General features: G+C 46.4%; 1 protein-coding gene across 7 annotated transcripts in view; it reads left to right on the top strand.

Moving 5' to 3' along the window:
* Window positions 1-18,092, top strand: part of ptprsa (protein tyrosine phosphatase receptor type Sa) — a 165,375-nt gene that overhangs the window by 78,417 nt on the left and 68,866 nt on the right. For all 7 annotated transcript variants that reach the window (XM_023843591.2, XM_023843588.2, XM_023843589.2 and 4 more), the window contains exon 6: window positions 12,581-12,769. In XM_023843591.2, the coding sequence (XP_023699359.1) occupies window positions 12,581-12,769 (189 nt within the window). The remainder of the gene's footprint in view (window positions 1-12,580; window positions 12,770-18,092) is intronic.

The raw sequence follows: 18,092 nt of genomic DNA, 5'->3' as shown, positions 1-18,092 counted from the left end.
ACCAAGCCGAGAGTTATTGTACAGAACCCAGCTTTACATGGAAATCTGGGATTTGGCACGGGCTGGGTGGCTGCGTAAGACGTGCCGGCCGGACTCCGGGAGAATCACATCGCGGCCATCTGCTGTGGGGCTTTCGTCACCGCTCCCTCTCGGCCGAGCGCCCCGGACTGGGGACGGTGCCCAGGGGCATGGGTGGGGCTGCAAAACGGGGGGGGGAGAAGCACTGTGACGGTGAGAGGGGGCCGTGCGCACACACATACACACACGCGCACGCACATCTAAGCAGGAGCGCCACTCTCGAACTCGGAGATTCACACGCACGCACATACACACACACAGTCACAAACACACACAGGTTTGTAATTTGCATTCACAGATCTTGGAAAATGGTTCCCACAACGTCAAAAAAGCAGGTTTTAATTACATTGTGGGGGACATTTGGTCCCCACAATGTAATATAAACCTAATCCACAGTCATACACAGGAGCGACACTCTCCACGCAAACTCATGCTCTGCCACATGAGGACGTGAAAGTAACAACATGCAGGCAAGTGCGGACGTGGGAGATGGGGCCGATGTCGTCGTAAATGGGGGCTCCTGCCCCTCCAGCACTTTCTGCAGCCCCCACCTCCCAGGCTGCCCCCTGCACGCGTGAGTCTCCGGCCAGTAGCCCGAGAAGCAGGCAGCTTGGTTTTCTGGAACCTTCTGCCCGAAGCTGGAGCCCTAAGATGTGCCATCTGCCTTATTAACACATCCCAGCGTCTGCAGAGTGCCGGGACAGACACCCCGAGATAACGGCCCCACACCTGCAGCGTTCGCCTCTCCACATTTCTCCCTCTGTCACATTTATTGTTTCTCGCTATCTCCTCTTCCTCTCTGTCCTTCTATCCCTCTTTGCCTCCTGTTTGACTCCCACTTTCCTGTTTCCCCGTCCCAATAAAAATGGCTGTGATAAGCTGTAAACCATTACAGAAGTACGGCGTATGACAGCGATGTTATTAAACCATAAGAATGACAATCATGGTAGGTAATATTATAGTAAGTCTGTAATGGTTTCTTTACCACCACAGTTTCCATCCCTAACAAGCGCAGCCTAGTAAATATTCCTTCCTGTCTTTGTCTCTTTGTTTTTCACCTGTTCTTTCCCGTAACGTGGCACCAACACAAAAAATAGGTTCTGGAAATGCTGAAATATTATTGTGTGCTGGATTATATGAGCTTCCGGCCTGTAGTGAAGGTCCAATTTCTGGATGCTTCAGCTCGATTCTCCACTGGCTCGCTGACTGTGAGATTGCGTGCGGTGCCCCCGGCAGACAGTCACCCCCCCCATCCCAGTTCTCGCACACACTTCAGACCAACACAAACAGCAGCCCAGGTTTGGGTGCCCCCAGCTACCCGCTCGCTGAGTGTGACAGACTGGCCGTGACGCTGCCCCCCCATACACCCCCCATACACCCCCCATACCCCCCCACCCAGCACACCTTCAGCTGCTTCTCCTGGACCCAGCTGGTCACATCAGGCTCCTGTCAGCCCTGCAGTGTCTCTGCCTTGGTCTGTATAGCTGCTGAAAAGGCAAGCTGTACTTAAATGTTCTTAAGGAACTGGATTTTTTAACAAGGCCCCATGCTGGTTCTAATCCCACAAAGAGCACTATTAGTGTACGCCGGAGAAATTTATATGTGGAAAATATTTTAAACTAAATTCTGCTGGACAGTTGTATCGATCTGTTACAAAATCAACACACTAAACAGGCAGCAGGAAAACATGGCGGCTTCCTGTCCGGACCCCCTCTATGAAGAAGCTTCAGCCCTCTGACTCATGTTGTTAAAAACAGAGGTTTACACTCGATAGCGCCGATTCCCAGGAATCATACTGCACGTCCTGCCCGCTCGCGTGCCTCTGCCAAATGGCCAGGCTGCTTAGAGATGCAATACTGGAGCGAATATGGAAAGGCTACGCAGGGTAGCATTAGTCACCTTTGAGCCTTGGAGCCTGAGCCCTGTCCGCACGGCCCGTTAGCGTAGAAGCGCAGTGGACCAGGGGACAGCCAGGGGCGGGGACTGGATCGGCCATGATGCTAATTACCTACAGCCTGGAAACGGAGGCGTGTGCTGCAGCATCTCGGTCAGCAGGCTGCAGTGGGATTTCTAATTTGACACAAGTCTGCACACACATGCACACGCATTTACATGTATGTAAGAGTTTTATTGACCTGTAGGTTTTGCGAATGCGTCCCAATGCTTTGGATGTAGCTAATTTTAGGTTTATAGTGGAATAATATAGATTTGCCGTACGATTTCTTGAGTGAGCGTGAGAGTCAGAAAGTGTGAGTATCACGCCAGATGCCTGGCATGAGTTTATATTTTATGTATTTTTAGTCTTATTTTTTGTCTTTTTAAACAAAAAGCAATTATTCATTATAGTCCCTGTGATTTTTTTCGAATAAAATGTAATTCAGGAACCTTTATAAATATTTTATGAAATTTTCCACAGATCACACGTCATAAATCGAGCTGGCTGCTCCACGCAGTCCGCAGCTGGAAGCCAGTCAGACCCGACCCATATTAATGAAACAATGCCGTTTGACAGCTGCACTTTACTGGACCTCAGACAATAAATACTAACAAGTTAAAAGCAGCAGACTCAGCAAAACCATCAGCCGGCAGCTGGGCCCGAAGCCCCTGGCGCAGAGGAGAGGAGACCCTGTGCTCCCTGCCCCAGGGGCTTCTGGGTATTACTGGACGCGTGTTTATAAAGCCTGTTGTGAGTGATTTGGAGCAGCGGACTGTGACTGTTCCCACCGTACTCCTCCAGAAAGCCCGAGTGCATTAGAGCGCTGGAAGGCCCAGCATGAGGGGAGCTCTGTGGGGGGGGGGGATGTGCTTCTAATTCCTGCCGTTGCTTAGACGTGGCTGCGTGCAGGTGGAGGGTCGCGATGCCCAGGTAGCAGTTGGCACGCTGGCGCGCGGGTGCTGACGGAGGCCTGAAAGGGAGCACCATGCCTCTGGTAGCCTTTTGTTCTGCGGTCTCACTCCGCAAGCAGACGAACCACACGGACAGCCGAGGACGTCGCTGAGAGCTGTTGACATTCATACGGCGGGAAGCAGCGTCGTGGTTGAATAATCAGACTGCTGCTGTTCAGATGCCTGTTTAAAGCAGAGAATCCTAAAAAAAAAACGGAACTGTTGTCATTCTGGGGGAGATTTACCAAATACTACCTCTTCAAGAAACAAGATTTCCTACCAAGAAAAAGACATTTTTAAATACCAAGAAAAGGAACATGTCTGGGACATATTGTGGCAAATTTATATTGTACTGTAAGCAGTGCAACCTCATTTATCTCCATCCCAGAGACATGTGATGATGATATATGTGTAGGATGCCATGTCGCACAAACAGGCTTTCCTGTGCATGCAGGTAATCGCCTTGATTGAAGGTGTGATTATAAAGTGTTCTGAATTTGCTGTTGAAGAGCCTTTTGATGTATATGTGCATGTGTGTGCAACTCTGCCTCCATTGATTGATTCCCTGGTGTCTGCTGCTAATGAGTGTTTTTCTTCGGTTGCTCAAAGGTAGCTAATGCATGACCCCAATGGCTGGGGCACAAAGCCTGATGGAACACAGATTCATTTACTGGTGGACAGAGCTTGGTTATACCCTCATAAACCAGGGGGAGAGGGGTTATAAAAAAGATACTCTAGTACCAGTATCTAGCAAGTTAGTGTCCCAGTACTTTTGTCCATATACTGTATGTTCATTTGCTTTTGGAACCTGGTGACAGCAGAGAAACATCTCCCTCCTTTCAGCATCAGGCCCCCAGTCTGAAGAATTCTCCATGGTGGCTGCTCCACTTAACCTTCAAGCAGGCTTCAGTCAGTCTGGCAGCAAATCCCGATTTTAATTCTTCTTTTTTCTTTTAGCAAATATGAGCATGCTTGCAAACTATGAGAGCAGAGCTGAAGCCCTAAAAACAAATTAAAATAACATTTTGATTTTATAGTAAGTCTCCATTGGCGCAGAGAGAGTCCAGTAAATTATAAGCCATCCTCCATTTCATTCCCATCCTCGGACTCCATTTCATTCCAATCCGCGGACTCCATTTCATTCCCACCCTCGGACTCCATTTCCTTCCCACCCTCGGACTCCATTTCATTCCCACCCTCGGACTCCATTTCCTTCCCATCCTCGGACTCCATTTCCTTCTGCTGCTTTGCGGCGTAGAGCTGCAAGCTTCTCTCCCTCACGCTGTATTCTGTCTTACAGCAACGATGAAAATGGGCCTTTACTTTTCAGCCAAACCTTCATCTTGCAGACTCCATTTCAGCTTCAGAAATACAGTCGGTCTGCAGCACCAGCAGTTCTTTGATCCTGGCCACCCAGAGAGTGTTAATAAGCCGTGATTTGTGGGAATGGGGCTCATCAGTGGCTAAAACTCAGCTGTCTGGCAGCAGCTGGATTTTCTTACGCCTCTCGTTGATTCACATAATGACTGTTCAAGTAGAGCCACCTCAGACCCTGGTAGCCAGGGGAGATGAAGAAGTTGACAGAATAGTGCCGGTAGACTGTCAGAAGTTTGGAACATTTTTTCTGCTGTGATCTCACTGCCTTTTGTAGAGTCAGGGTAGCTGACCAAACTGGGTCAGCCGCCGAATCTCAGTCCCACAACAGAGCGATAGGAGTTTTTCCGTTTGTTCTGTGGCTGACTGCTGTGTTTCTGGTAGCTCTCAGGGAGATTTGAATAGCGATCACATTCTTTAGATCAGATATTTTTACCAGATCGCTGTCAAGTGAGATTGTTAGGTTTTTTTTTTTTCTTCAAGAAACATCTCATCCGCTCAGCAAATCTTCTTCTGCATGACAGTGTAAGTCCATTCAAAGAAAAAACCTCGGAGACTCAGAAGCTCCTGAGTGATGATTGGTCCTGAGCCTCATGAATTAAGAAGCCTTTTGTTGGTGCTGTTCATGTCCTCTGGCGTCAGGAAGGGTGGGGGGGGGGGGGGGGGGGGGGACGGTCACAGTGTAAGACATCACACATGCTGATGTTCAGTCATGCTTGGTTAGAAGAAGAAAAAAGAAAAAAAAAGCAAAAGTGGTCAGGGGTCACACAACCTCTGTCCCAGTGAGTTATTCGCTGTCGAAACAGCTTCCCACCCAACCTCAGTGTCTCTCAGAGGCTGGTCTCCTCCACAGCGACGGGGAAAGAGGAATGGAGGCCGAGAGACAGACGTCTGTCCTGCAGACGGATCGGCTCAATTACAGAGCTTCTGCCTGGAGTCCTGCCACCGTCTGAATAGACTCTGCAACAGCTGTTAATATTTAAAGAACAACAAAGTCGTCGTCTTTAAAGGGCATGTCGCGTGTTATCGACGCCGCCTCAGCCTGTAGCCTCCGCACTGGAACGTGCAGAAGTAACATCTGTTCCTCGAGTGTGACGTATTCAGGAGGCTGCTGCTGGTGGCCACTCACAGATGTACATGTTCAGCTAGGCTTGGGTGCATTAAGTTTAGCTTGGACTGGTGCCTGTCAGAGTCGGGTTGATATGGTTTATCAGGTTAATAGGTAAGGTTTTTGCACTGTTGATTGCGGTATAAATAACAATGTATGATCTCTGATCCTTAAATAGGAGCAGGGAGCTTTGGCATCTTGTTACGTCGCGTTTCAGACGAGCAGGCAGACAGAGGAGTGGAGCTGTAAATACGGGCAAACGGGGTATATTAAGGGAAAACGAGCAGCACGGCACACAACATGACGGATCTGGGAAACGGATGAAGACGTGGACTGATATACACAGAACAAGCCGGAAATAACATCAAACAGCTGGGAACAATCAGAGTAGTACACGTGGGTAATGAGAGCGCGTGACAGTTCTCTGTTGTACTGTTGGTGTCGTAAGTCTCATTGAAGGAGCCAGTAGCCCACTTCCAAACTGTTCCAAATTCCTCACTTTTATTTACAAGGAACAAAGCAAGTATTGTGTCTCATCTTTTGTTGTTATTCAGAAGCAAAGCAGCTTTTTAAGCTGGGGATGTTGCCTCTCTCTCTCAGGTCTCATTGTTGTCATTATGGCTGGTTGCATTCTGGGTAATCAATATTCCCCTCATTGTTCCCCAAAACATCGCCATGCTTGTTGTCTTTAATGCAATTTACTTATTGAGTTAAGCTGCCCCTGTCCATGCCACAGGTCATTCCCCGAACAGGCCCCTCTTCCCTTCTCCCTCACCGTCCTTACGTCCGCATTCACATTAGTAGTTAATTAGTAGGATAATTGACAGGCCGGGGGTCGCTTCCCCAGTTCATGGCAGGATTGTGCCTCAGTTGGTGCTGGACCTTGATCTGGAGTGTAATTACACGTAGTTAAGACAATAACTGGCACAATAATGCATAAGTACCATGATTCCCCCCAATAGGAGGCGCTAGTGGTATCTGGGATGGCAGTTTGTAATAGAGTTGACACCAGAGTTTCCCAGTCCAGTTCTCAGGACCCACGGACTGTCTGGCAGGGAGCTTGGAGGGAGCAAAAACATGGACAGACTGTGGGGCGCCAAGGACCGAATTGGGAGACACTGGTTTGCACTAATGTTAATTTTATTAGCTTGCTGCATTTGTTTTTGTGCTACTTGTTCAGGAATTGCAGTCATGGGCTCCCCCGGTTCTGCGCAGAGTTCTGGGGGCTATATTGAAGTTCAATTTCTGCTTCTTTATCTGTAACTGTGCTACGGGAGCCAGTCAAAATGAAAACTGTATGGTTTTATTACAGACAGATTCACTTGTTCGCTCCTAAAACATCACTTCCAGTGATTAAACTATATGAAGGCTATCAGAGACGGAGTCTAGAACAGTGGTTCTCAACCTTTTAGCCCCACGACCAGCTCAGTCTCCACCCTTTATCAAGTGCAGGTTTAAATTAACGTATCAATGCCTATCGCACAAATTGAACTGGATGTGCCAATGAATTTTATATTAAGCATCTGTGGTTTGGCTTCTTGGATTGGTTGAGTGTTCTCTAGTTTTGTGCTAAGCTTTGTCCAAGACCCGTTTATATAGGTTAATTCTAGGATTAGGGCTGGGAAATCTGATCGTGGATCAGCATAGGAGCTTGCTAATTTTAAGATGCTTATTTCCAACTCTGCTTCGTGACCCTTTCAGAACTTGCCGCGACCCAAATTTGAGTCACGACCTGCGGGTTGAGAATGGCTGGTCTAGAACAGTGTTTCACACTGTTGCTCCCTCTCAGCTCCCTACCAGACAGTCCACATTGTTACTTGGTAGGGAGCTAGAAGGGACCAAAAACGTAGAATGTCTGGCTGCCCCCGAGGACCGGATTGTGAAATACTGTTCTATGTTCTAGGTTCGGCTTCACTTTCCCTGGCCCCCCGCTCTCCTCAACAGCCCCCCCCCCCCCACCCAATGCAGAATGTACCTTAAACATTTTAGTAGGAGCAATAAACAAAAGATGGACGTCTCCCCCCAGAGCTGTCCTGGAACTGCCTCATCTGTGGGCAGGAGATAGGGAAGCTGCCTTCAATTACTTGCCTGCTTGTGGTATCGTTTCTATGGCAGCCGACTCCCCCAAAGTGCCCCCCCAGCTCTGATTGCGTCCCCTGCCAGGGACACGGTTCCCGCAAACACCTGCACCGCCGACCCCTCGCTGGTTCCCTATTGAACAGGCTCTCATAAACAGAGCAGTCCTGATGGCCACAGAGCTTGGAGGAGCCCTGAACACATTTGTCTCAGGCAGGCTACCACAGGCCCTGCTGACAGCCAGCCTTTCAGCTCAGAGGGTCCGTGACGCTAACCTGCTCTGTGCTCACCTTGTGAGGCCTAGGTTAAGGCCTGGTCCTGCTATGTCAGACGTGAACATACAGTAATACTGCTCCCTAATACAAACCACACTGCAGACATTCTAACAGTTGGTATAATAGGGACAGGCATATACAGGCATATATAGGCATACAATATGCTCACGTTGTTTTCAGTACTTCTAAAGGTTGCAATTTGGAAATACATCTGTCCCCAGCTCCCCCTTTTTATATAGTGCCTTTTTCAGCTTAAACCCTACTCTAACTGGTACCTTGGTGTATACCATGGTACATAATGCCTTCTTTCTGCTAAAACCCTACCCGAACTGGTACCTTGGTGTATACCCTGGTACATAATGCCTTCTTTCTGCTAAAACAATACCCTAACTGGTACCTTGGTGTATACCATGATACATAATGCCTTCTTTCTGCTAAAAGCCTGCCCTAACTGGTACCTTGGTGTATACCATGGTACATAGTGCCTTTTTTCTGCTAAAAGCCTGCCCTAACTGGTACCTTGGTGTATACCATGGTACATAGTGCCTTTTCTCTGCTAAAAGCCTGCCCTAACTGGTACCTTGGTGTATACCATGGTACATAGTGCCTTTTCTCTGCTAAAAGCCTGCCCTAACTGGTACCTTGGTGTATACCATGGTACATAGTGCCTTTTTTCTGCTAAAAGCCTGCCCTAACTGGTACCTTGGTGTATACCATGGTACATAGTGCCTTTTCTCTGCTAAAAGCCTGCCCTAACTGGTACCTTGGTGTATACAGCAGTCCACTATTATCCTTCCTATGTTTGCACCCCCATTTGTGTTCTCTGTGTTGACACCACCCATTCCAAAGACATTGTCTGACCCCCACATCTGGGCCAATTTCAGACCTTACTGTCAATTATGTTAATTGAGCTGCTTTCAGTTTGGATGCCAAACAAATTAAACTGACCATCCCTGGCGTGCAAACAGCTGGGCGTGCAAACCAGCTGGGCGTGCAAACAGCTGGGCGTGCAAATCAGCTGGGCGTGCAAACAGTTGGGCGTGCAAACAGCTGGGCGTGCAAATCAGCTGAATTCCGTTTGTCTGAGTGCAGGTGTGACGATGCTTTCCTGTGTCTCCCTGGTTTGCTCGCAGTCTCCAGAGCTGGGGGTTAAGGGCCTTGCTGAAGGGCCCATGGACATGTGGCTGTTCTGCTGAGGCTGGGGCTTGAAGCAACAATCTGATCACAGGCACAGAGACTCACCCCCCTCACGGAAATGTTAGAATGTTAGAATCTAGCCCACCCCCAAAACCCAAATTTCCCCAAAAACCATAAGAACAGTCAAAATATTATATCTGTAACAAATAATTAGAAAAAAAAAATAACAAAGGCGGCATATATATGAAAGCACAACGAAACATGTTGAAACAGTATGACCGTAGAACAAAGACTGAACGACACATGTAACAACATACAGAATTCGTCCTGCACTCTACATGTATGTGTATCGCCGCACTACGGCGCGCTTTTCAGATTTATTCCACGGTATGAAGTGCACTTTGCCTGGAAATTGTTCTGCCAAGGAACCAGGTAAATAAAATGTGTCAAGAAATCACTGCTTGTAGCGGTTTTTGAGTATATTCTTTGTCTGGAAATCGTTGAGGAAATCAAGCAATCAAAATTCTGGTATGAAAACTCAATACCCTTTATAGTGAAGGAAAGGGAACTATATTAAAGGAAGGGAAGCTGTGACAAGGAGGAACCTGATTAATCAGCTGAAGAAATCCCATCATTTCTTTGGGGGGTGGGGGTGGGGTACAACAATATGACCGCCAAGTAAAGGGGGGTCGTCACATGCCACGCAGAGCGGCCCAGTGTTATGATTTAAACTGTTGTTTCTGGTTTCAAAATATATGGCTCTGTTTCATCTAGAAGTTTTTATTAGCAATGTGTGGACTCAGAGGTAGATGTTAACAAGGTGATCCCAGTCTGAGAGTAGAACATGTTTCCTTAGAGGAAGACACATGAAATGTATTTGAACCTGGATTAGGGTCACTTATGGCTTTGTGTGAGTACAAGTGCTGTTTTTTGCAGAAGGGAAGGATGAAGGGTCCTCGCACGTCAGTGATTGTTAAAACACGTCTCCTTTATTCTGTAGCCGTGTCTCACCAATAAGTCTGCATATCCAATTGAAGGCTTTACACCCGGCGCACACACAGAAAACCACAATTAAAGACAATCGCTGAGAACGGACACAGAAATTGTTTCCTCTCCTAGTATCCAAAAGTAAGGAGACAGACTGGGCACCCATGCAGAGCCTGTCAGCGCAGAGCCGGCTGCCACCCAAGGCTGCCACCCAAGGACTGTCCTCTCAAACAGCGGCCTTATTAGTGCCACTTAACAGCCTGGCACCCCGATGGAGCTGGCCAAGTGTCAGGCCTCCACCGGCACCGCGGAGCAGCTGGCTGTTGCTTGTCCTGGGGAATTTTAAGGAAATATGAAAAGCGCAAATGGTGGGGAGAAAAAAAACAGGCCATTAACCGAGTCGGGAACACCTGACATGTCTGCTGGGCAGAGTTTTTCAACACCGCAAATTTTGGTCTATTTGGAATACAAATGTATTCAATGTGATGCCTGTCCGTTCCAGCGAGGTTATCTGAAATTGGGGTGCTGTCGAGGCAATTATCACCTTTTCTGAGCGAGCGGAAGCGCCGAGGTGTTCCGAATGCGAAATGCATGCAGGGTAGAGCGTGATTAAAGCTCGAGTGCCCCTCCGGACAAACAGAAATGGCCTTAGTTGATCGCAGGTCATCACTGGGGAGAGGCTGGGGCCTTGGAAGCACATGAAGAGAGAGCAATTGGGCAATCAGCTTGGTGTGAATGTTTCTGTTTAGATTAAATTACCATGGTAAACAGCCCGAGGAGTAAGAGTATATTTCCAAGGTGGTGTTTGTCAATATCCCTTTCATCCATATCACTGTTATGACAATTGAGGGAAAGCTTGTGTCCTCAACTAATTCATTTATGGAACACTAATTTTTAACAGAATTATGGGCATTGATAATGGCACTTATCTCACAGACCCTCATACAGTATCAGTGCATTTCTCTGTCGCGTTCGTACTGTATATCGTTGCTAGTCAGTCAGCTAGCTATCTAGCCATCGATGTTACTTTATTAAAATAAGCGACATACAGTAATTCATACAAATGACCACCAGGAATACAAAGTCAGCTAGATAAATGTAAATACTAGTTAAATAGATGAGTTAATAAAACATCTTTTCATTGGTCAATCAGATGTCGAATGCTATCAGGAGGTTGGGCATATTCCATGTATAGGAAAAAGAATTAGGTGATCAGTGTCAAGACACAGTGCGCAACAACGAAATGTGTCCTCTGCATTTAACCCATATGTGACTTTTCGTGACATAGCAGGGGGCAGCTACCGTAATTCAGCACTTGGGGGGCGGTACCTTGCTCAGGGTACCTCAGCGGTGCCTTGCTGGTCGGGGATTTAAACCTGCAATCTTTCAATTACAGGTGTGCTTCCTTAACCATCAAGCCACCACTGCCCACACAATCATCAAAAAGTGCAAATACATGGTTTTCATCAGACAGACCCATCTGAGTCTAATCAACTAGTCCCCATCTATTGATCCTTTAGTTGGGTCACAATCAGGTCCACACAGGTTAATGGATCACAAGACTCCTCTTTAGATTCCCTGTATGGTAAGATGTAGGCAATTCATAGTGCTTCTTTCTGACTTGTGAGTATATTCTGTTTCCTTGTACTGGTTCATAGCTCAGTGAAAGAATCCCATGTGGATCAAAGCATCGCTGAGCAGGTGTTGTGAGATTTTCTGTCATTGTTCATCTGCGGCCGTTTTCTACAGCTTCCCCTCCACCCCCCTTCCGTCACAACATCAGCTCTGGAGTGTCATACGGTCCGCAGTGTGCAGTTATTCATCTTATTAAGATGATCCTAATACGGTGTATTGTGCTATCAAGATTATCTGTCTGCCCGTCTCAGATAATCCCAGCTTCAGATGTTTAGCTGTCTGCTATTGTCACAACACAGGATCTCTCTCGGGGAACAGCTTCAAAACGGAAAAGCAGTCATTATGAGTTGAGTGTGAGGCAGTGTCTGAGCAGGGAGGGGCAGAGATGATTACATCAACCAACTGAGATATTTAATTTCATGTCAACACCCATACGATTACTGTACCATTTTACTAGTTGATTATATGAGATTCTAAATAATATGGATAAAAAAATGTAAAAGAAAAAATCTCTGAATGAGAGTGGCATTTTTTCTAAGGTGTCCTTTCTTGCAGGCATTAAATCTTTGCTTAATGGGGGCCCAAAAACACGTTATTCTTCTCACACCGTACATCTCTACTCACTCTGCCTATACCGTTAGAGCTTTAAGCCCCTCCTCCGATGAGCCCAGTGTACTCCCATTGGTCACCTTGCCCAACACGTTCTTCCCCTGTCTTGCAGTCTGCAGACAGATCCTCGCAAAGAGGCGGCCAGTAAGGGCTTTGTTACCAGGTGACCTCACCATGTCAAGGAAGGAAGGGCATGCAATTCCAACAAGGCGTTTCCATTAGATTAGAGAGGACTGGTTTCTGTGGTGAGAGTTACCCTTTTGGTGTGAGCTTCAGGCCTTAAAACATGTACATAAAGCTATATAACACACTAAAGGAAAAGGAAAGACCAGAAAAGCACAATAGGGCCCCTTTAACTAATGTAACCAGTGTCCCTTCTCATGTTCACTCCCCCTTCTGCCACTCCTCTCCACAGAGGACCTACTTCCACCCGGCTTCCCCAACATCGACATGGGCCCCCAGCTGAAGGTGGTGGAGCGCACGCGCACGGCCACCATGCTCTGCGCCGCCAGCGGCAACCCCGACCCCGAGATCACCTGGTTCAAGGACTTTCTGCCTATTGACCCCAGTGCAAGTAACGGGCGAATCAAACAGCTGCGCTCAGGTAATGAAAAGATACATCCTGGATGTCCATCGCATTGCATTTTGTTTTCTCCTACAGATCCAAGAAATACAGGTTTTTACAAGTCATTTTTAACTCTTTCTTTTATTGTGGAGACTGGGTGTATCTATATTTATGCCTCACCTGATCCTGCACCCATAAATATGTGGAAAGCAACTTGACTTTCCAAAGTGCAGGATAACCAGCTTGTCTCCAGTCTGCTGAATGCCCACTTATGATTTGGGCTATATGTGAAAAAGCAACACCATCAAGTGAGTGCATTGGGGAGATTTAATGTCATATTCGATGACGTACTTTGAGCCGGCAGGCACAGTAGTTTTGACGGAGTCCCACTGATTTGTCTATTTCAGAGACCTGGTAAAACGACGTCTAATTATATATGCTATTATGTTGCATTCAGGAGGTGCCCAAAGCATCAGAAAGTCAATGTGGGTCAATGGTTTGTCACCATTCGAAAAGTATAATGGATAACGTTCTGTCTCCAGCCATTAATGTAAATCGGGGTGGAGAATTAATAATGCATCAGTGATAAATTTAACATCGTTCAAGGTTCGAGATCACAAATGCTTTGCTGGAGCAGCCCTCATCTGTCCGCCACTCACGCCCTTGGTAGATGTAAAAAAAGATGAATGCAGACGCGCCCATGAAATTGTCTGAGAAATTAAACTGAGAACAACTTGGCTTTCTTGGTGAAAAGTTATGAGTCATGTTTCAGTGGAAGCTGTTACTACTGCAGAAGTCTTTCCCTTCACGAGTGTAAAAGACCTGGATGTTCTCAGCAGGAGCATCGAAGGCTTTGGAGAGAAGTGATAACATGGAAATGTTGCTGACTCCATCTCCGGAGCACGGCAGACAGCCCCAGGGGGTCTGGCTTAGCGAGCCAGAAGCAGGCCTCCTTTTGCTAATGTCCAAAGCCTCTGCTCTCAGGAACTCCCAGGCACTCCAGCCCTCACCATCGCCGCTGGAGGAAACCGTGAGACACCAGCTTCTCCTTTGGGGTTTCCGGTCATGCATCAGCGCTTTGTGTTTTCCGGGTCCCAATGCAATGCAAACCCTGCTATTAATAGGTCATGTAGGTGGCTGGATCCAAAGCTTTGAGAGTAGTATGAAAGCTGTATCATATGGTTTCATGTCTTTATATATATATATGAAACAAGGATTTGTTTAACCCTGCTGAGGTTATAACTCTGAGCAAAAAGCTCATTTTTCAGCATAAATTTCTCAGGTTCTGTTCAGACTGGACATGGTTTTTTTAATCATGGGTTTGACACACCCTTTGGGGAAGATGTTTGGTGTCCTGAGTGTGTCATAGGTGGAGGACCTGGAGAGCATAGCTGATGTCTCATGGTTTCCTTATCAGGGCTGAGTGTGGCTCTAATGGTCTCCGCATTGCAGACCACTATTGTTGTGCCTGTGTCCCCCTGTGTGTCCTGTGTCCCTCTGTCACCATGTACTGCTGTGGCATTGTGGTCTGCATCCTGTTCTTCAGTTGATGTTCCCATGTGTCATGATTTTTAAACAATCTGCAGCCACCTTCAAAGGTCTTCATGAATTTGCATTGATCTATATGATCGTCAGTAATTTTCCTAGCAGTAAATAACTAACTTCAGGTACTAACACTAATTCCCATATACCAGTATCCAGAAATATATTACAAATAATAATATATTTTATTGGAACAATTACAGTATATTAGTAACATGTTTGATGCTTCACAGATATGTTGAAAGTGTAGTTTATCTTAATAATTTTTTTATCTTGAATATTTCAGATGTGTAAAGGTTTCCTTTTTCCATACAGAAGAGTAGTGATATCACGACAGTGTTAAAAGCACCACCTGGGCTCTACGAGTTGTTTCCATTCTCTCATCACATCCCTAAAATGTACTGTCCCCCCCCCCCTCCCTTTTTTTGTTATAATTTCCAGAAGCCTTTGGTAAGTGCCTGACTGAGTCCACAAGCCCTGAAGCAGATGGCATTTGAACTGCTTTTAAAATGCATGTCCCAGCACCCTCTCCTTCCTTTTCTTTCTCTTAATTTTGTCTCTTCCCCATATTTCTGTCCCTCTTTCTTGCTAGAGTCCAAAGAAAACCTATGCCATTCCAGTAAAAGGCCGAGAGCATTCAGGGATGAGATATTTGTATCTAGCAGTTGTCAGTGTAGGGTGTAGGGTATAGGGTGTAGGACATAGGGTATAGGGTGTAGGACATAGGGCACAATGTGTAGGGTATAGGGTGTAGGACGTAGGGTACAAAGTGTAGGGTATAGGGTGTAGGACGTAGGGTACAGGGTATAGGGTGTAGGACGTAGGGTATGAGGTGTAGGGTATAGGGTCCCATCCTTCTGTGGCCTTCCAGAGTTCTCTCACAGCTGCTCAGTATAATAGGGTCTGACTGCTTCACACCTATGTGAGTTGTGCCATTATGTTACTCAAACCTTCTTCAGCAGCATGAAGAAATGATTTATTGCATTTGTCTTGTAGCTTTGCACAGATAAGTTGGTCTCTAGAGGTTTTTCTTTTAGATGTTGGCAACAAACAAAGTTTACACTTCTACTCTCTTGTCAGCATCACCTATGAAATCAATAATAATCACTAAGACATTTATCACATGCAAAAAGGCAACAAAATTCAGTCACTTAGTGCTTAGAAATTAGCACTGAATATGTAAGATTAAAAAACTACACTGAGGTGTGAGGAATTAGCTAGTTTCGAGGCTTTGAAAGCTAAATCCCAAATATTCGAATGCTTTAAGCGGCGTTTAGCAATTTTGTGCCATTTCCTCTCTGCAATTCTAGGCCTTTCTACCAACAATATTTAAATAGTAATTTGTGACTATGATTTAAATGCCAGTCTTGCTGTATTTCTCACTGTTTCTTCTGTCGACACAGTGGGGTGAAAGCAGAGATAAGGCCATTTTTAATGCCAAACAAGTCTGCCGCAGCCCCAGAGCTCCTGGGGGTGGGGGGTCAGTATGCAGCGGCTTTGAGCAGGAGAGGCCCAGTCCACCCACCAAGGCAGTTTATCCACATTAGAGAAGAACATGAGACAAAACACCCTCGGCTGTTGTCATCTGCAGGCCAAGATGCTGAACACCCCTGTCTTTAATCTTTATCCCAAAAAACCAGAACGCAGCTAACAGTCAGGTAGAAGACACCGCCCAGTGTCTCTTTGGGAGACAAAGTGTGATTTAGCGCAGTGGTCTGCAGTGAGCTTTCCACAGCTTTATGCACCATGCTGTAGTAACTCCTCAACCCAAATGTGTTACAGTCCATGCTTGGCTGAACACGCCCTTCTGCCTGCATGCTGCTCCTGCAGGCCAGCTGTACTCCTAACAAGCTACTGCTTCAGATGCTTAACATTTCTGCTGTGCCTCACTGGCTTTTTTACAGTGAACCTTCCCTGTTTCTGGGCCTTAAGAACAGAAGGTTGGTGGGCTTTCTGGTGTGACAGAGGGGGTCCGGAAATCCATAGCCTGCTGTCCCCTTACACACTGCTGACAGCCATGGGACATTCACACAGACACCGCGCACACACACACGCACACACACAGACACCGCGCATGCGCAAACACACACACCACATACACACACACGCACACACACACACCGCACACACGCACACACACACACCGCACACACACCACACACGCAGACACCGCACTCACACACACACACACACACACACACATAGGGTAAACATATCCTTATGGGGACCGCTCATTCATTTCAATGGGAAAAATGCTAACGCTAACTATGACAACCTTAACCCCCACCCTGCCCTAACCATAACCATAATTAACCTAACAAAATACAAGAGTTTTTGCATTTTTAGTTTTTTCATAGCAGTCACCGATTTTTATGAAATAGAGTTTTCCCTTATGGGGACCAGGAAACCGGTCCCCATAAGGGAAAAAAAAACAAATATTTATCACGTTATGATAACCCTAACCCTAACCCGCTCGGACACACACACACACACACACCGCACACACGCACACAGACACACCACGCACACACACACATAGGTTTGTAATTATACCTTTGTGGGGACTCTCCATTCATTTCTGTGGGGAAAACTCTGATCCAAACATGACGACCTTAACCCCTACCCAGCCCTAACCTTAACCATAAGTAATATGAGACTTTTTTGATTGCATTCCCACATCATTGTGGGGAACTGAAAAATGATCCCCACAATGTCAAAAAACAGGTTTTTATTACATTGTGGCAGACATTTGGTGGACGTTTAGTTTTTTGATTGCATTCACAGATCTTTGTGGGGACCTGAAAAATGGGCCCCACGATATCAAAAAACAGGTTTTTATCACGTTGCTCCCCACATTGTAATATAAACATAATACAAACACGCACACACACACACACACACACTGTAGTACCACAGTCAGTTTAATGCTCACACAGTAGCTGCTGGACATAATTCTAACTGGCTGTGATTTCTTGTTTTAAGATGCAAGAACAGTATCGGCCAGCACCTGACATAATGGCTTGTAGCTCTTCCAGCTGTGAGATTACTCTGGGGAAGGGAAATCAGGATTGCACCCAGTTTGCATTTAGACAACAAGGTCAGTTCGGCCTTGCAGGGGCCTGATATCTGACACAGAGCTGAACTGCGTGTGTGCAGATGGACGGTGGCCCTGTTCACAGTGTCACTGCTTTATATAATAGCCTAGAGGTATCTGCTCAGTGGCCCCATTCAGCATGTCAGAACTTAGAGGAACAGTATGAATTTAAACACCTAGTAGACCGTGATCCCCCATCTCCATGGGGAATGTAGAGCTTGTTTTCTGCCGATCTGTTTACAGTATGGAGGGGTGTATATGTTTGTCCATAAATTGTGTTACTCAGGGAAACATTGGGATGGTCTCACATGACCACCTTTGTCTTCCCACCATTTGGATGTTGGAATTAATGGCATATATACTTCTAGCCATCTCTGATGTGCTGTTCTTTCGCCATTTGTTTCTCCTCATGCCAACGAAAGGGCTGTTTGCAGCCTCTCTGTAGAAGGTGTGATAGAGCTGGCAGACACTGGTCATGTAGGCATGACAGAGAGGGTCTGTCCATCACTGGGAATAGTCAGCTTCTGTAACAAATAGAATATATATCATGCACCTGCTTGCTTGTGGCTGAGGAGTGATATGGTCTAAGCTGGAATCCCTGCCCACAAAAATACGAGCTACTGAACATATGGATAACTTGTCAGCTCTTTGCTTTCCAAATTTTAATAGAAACACTCCGTAATTATTTTTTCCAGAATAAAGTTTAAGTAACTTTGAATCTCTCTA

Source organism: Paramormyrops kingsleyae, chromosome 15, assembly GCF_048594095.1.
Source record: "Paramormyrops kingsleyae isolate MSU_618 chromosome 15, PKINGS_0.4, whole genome shotgun sequence".
Taxonomy (NCBI): domain Eukaryota; kingdom Metazoa; phylum Chordata; class Actinopteri; order Osteoglossiformes; family Mormyridae; genus Paramormyrops; species Paramormyrops kingsleyae.
This window is presented reverse-complemented; position numbering and strand designations above follow the sequence as displayed.